At 54.0% G+C, this 2,637-nt stretch overlaps 1 protein-coding gene across 1 annotated transcript in view; it reads left to right on the plus strand.

Moving 5' to 3' along the window:
- Positions 1-1,215: 1,215 nt before the first annotated feature.
- Positions 1,216-2,637, plus strand: part of CLPB (ClpB caseinolytic peptidase B homolog (E. coli)) — a gene marked incomplete at its 5' end in the record, with an annotated part of 10,285 nt that continues 8,863 nt past the window's right edge. Inside the window, one exon of the mRNA XM_010017512.1 lies at positions 1,216-1,293. Coding sequence (XP_010015814.1) covers positions 1,216-1,293 — 78 coding nt within the window. The remainder of the gene's footprint in view (positions 1,294-2,637) is intronic.

Below are 2,637 nucleotides of genomic sequence, written 5' to 3' on the forward strand. Positions count from 1 at the left end.
CCACGTAGATAGGTCACAGCCCCCTCCCTGGCTGCTGGAGCTGGGCCATGGGCCAGGCTGACCCCCCCAGGCAGGGTAAACAGAGCCTGGCTCTGAGCCCGGCCTGATTAAGCCTTGACAGGAGTCAGGACTTATTACTGTGGCCAAGGGCTGGGTAATGCATCTTGATTGTGGCCAGGCACAAAATGTCATGTCCTCATTGTGCTGGGCCTCGTGTTCCCACTGAATTCCCAATCCCTGCGCTCCATCCCATTCCACTGGGGGGATGTGCCTTGCATTTTAGGGTTAAACTGGGCTTTTTGGGCTCATTTAGGCTGACCCCTGCATCACAGAGTGATGCAAACCTCACCTTCAGCCCAAGCCACCACCAGCTTGCAGGGATTCTTCCCATCTTCTCCCCAGCCTCCACAAGGATTCGGGATCTAGCCACACTCCTGCTGCTGTGCTGAATCATCCTCGTTACAAAACCCATCCTGCCTCATTCCCAGCTTGAATCCTCTCATCCAGCCCCTGGAGCAGGTTCCTTTGGCTCTTGGATGAGCGAGTTCTCTGCTTTATGTGGAGACACTTCATGCCTGTGGTCAAGTCAATCCCCAAACCTCCCATTGGGAACCTCAGAAGATGGATTTTCCCTTCCCATCTCCAGGCTCACTTGAGGCTTTGCACTTGGTTCCCTGGTTCCCACTGGATCCATCCGCTCCCGTCCCCCGGCTCTCCTCAAATGCAGACCCAGGCTCTGAGGAGCTCGGTTGCATCCAGGATGTTGCCATCGGAGAGGCACAGGGACGCTCCTTTCCCAGCCCTCCAGCCTTGCCCCACTCCTTCAGTCCCCTCCCTCTTCCCGTTCCCACTCAAGGAATAACGCCCCAACCTCCTTGGACCTGCTGGTGTGGCGCAGTGTCCCTCCCTCCCTCCCTCCCTCCCGTCTCCCTGGCAACACTGAGTGCACATCCTGGAAAACTTGATCCGAGCTCTGCTCTGGGCAGCTTTCCCAATCCATGCTAACCTGATTAGGTGTCTCTGGGGCCGTGCCTGCCTAATCGAATTAGATGGCACTAATGGCAGCGAGGACTTTGAGTGGGGAGAGAGCAGGAAAACAGAGTGTGTACTTAGTGATAATTATCCCTGCTTCTGTGGCATTGATTTATTTGCCTTTTCCCCCCTTCCCTCCCTCCCCTTCCTCCTTTTTGTTGTTCCCATTGTCTTCAAACACAGCCATTCGGAGGAAGGAGAACGGCTGGTACGATGAGGAGCACCCGCTCGTCTTTCTGTTCCTGGGATCCTCTGGAATAGGTGAGGATTGGGGTGTGCCAGAGGAATGGAGGGGCTGGGGCTGCTCCTGAGGCTCAGCACAGCCCCTTCTCTCTTTGCTTCACACAAAGCTCTGCATAAAACACCAGTTGAAGTGTCACATCCCTCCAACTGGTCCATGATCCCGCAGGATAACCCCCAGCAGGTCCCATCCAGGGCACAAGCAGCTTTACACTGAGTTTGAACATCCCAAAGGAGCAGTTTTCCCAAGAAAAGGGTTGTTTTATGCCTCCATGTGTGAGGTAAGAGCTGCTGCTGGCAGCTCCAGCCTAAAAAACTGCTGTCTCACTCCTATGGACAAGGGAGGCTTTGGAATGATGGGATTTTATTGACTCCCATAATATAAGCACAATAAAAGGCAACACAACACTTGGTGCCTTCGTGGAATGGCCAAAATGACTTTTAGTCATAGAACAGAACAGCCAAAGCAGCTTTAAAGTGACCAAAGTAACATCTGCAATAACAGCAGTGCTCCTCCTGCATCCGCTGCACCCCTCAGCCTCGGGAAGGGGCTGCTGCTGGAGGGATCAGGGCAGGGACACACACCGGGACCTCTGCATCTCTGCCTGGCTGGGTGTTACCTCAAAAGGAGTTGTATAAAGCCATACAAAACCCTAAGAAATGGCTTTGAGACTTCACTGCACTCCTTGTAGAGGCTCGGTGATGTGCATTGCAGCTCTTCAGCTCCTGTGAGTACCCATGGAGGGGTTTTCCCACTACTTCTGCTCCCATAAAAAGGAATATTGAAAGAGGAAGCACTGAGAAGCTGTGGCTGCCCCATCCCTGGCAGTGTTCAAGGCCAGGTTGGACACAGGGGCTTGGAGCAACCTGCTCTACTGGAAGGTGTCCCTGCCCAGGGCAGGGGTTGGAGCTGGAGGAGCTTTGAGCTCCCTTCATCCCAAACCATTGTGTGATTGTAAGTAAGGATCCATCCACATTGATGTATGTACATACACTGTGTGTAAGTGCAGGTCTGGACCCCTGTGCTCACATGTGGGACCTACAACCCAGCAACAGCCAAGGCTGACAAAGCTTGAACTGCACCATGATGCTGAGTTTTGGCTCAGTTCCCATGTTTGCAGCACTTCTCTGGTGATCTCATTCCATGATCCTGCAGATCCAAGCACCAAACCCATCGGCACTGGCAGAGCTGCGGCTGCAGGGATGTGTGATACTGCAGTGAATGTGGGAATCATGGAGTCAGGGAATGGGCTGGGATGAAGGGACCTTAAAGCTCCCTCAGTCCCACCCCCCTGCCCCGGGCAGGGACACCTTCCACTAGAGCAGGTTGCTCCAAGCCCCTGTGTCCAACCTGCCCTTGAACAC

Source organism: Nestor notabilis, unplaced genomic scaffold (assembly GCF_000696875.1).
Source record: "Nestor notabilis isolate BGI_N333 unplaced genomic scaffold, ASM69687v1 scaffold20146, whole genome shotgun sequence".
NCBI lineage: Eukaryota > Metazoa > Chordata > Aves > Psittaciformes > Psittacidae > Nestor > Nestor notabilis.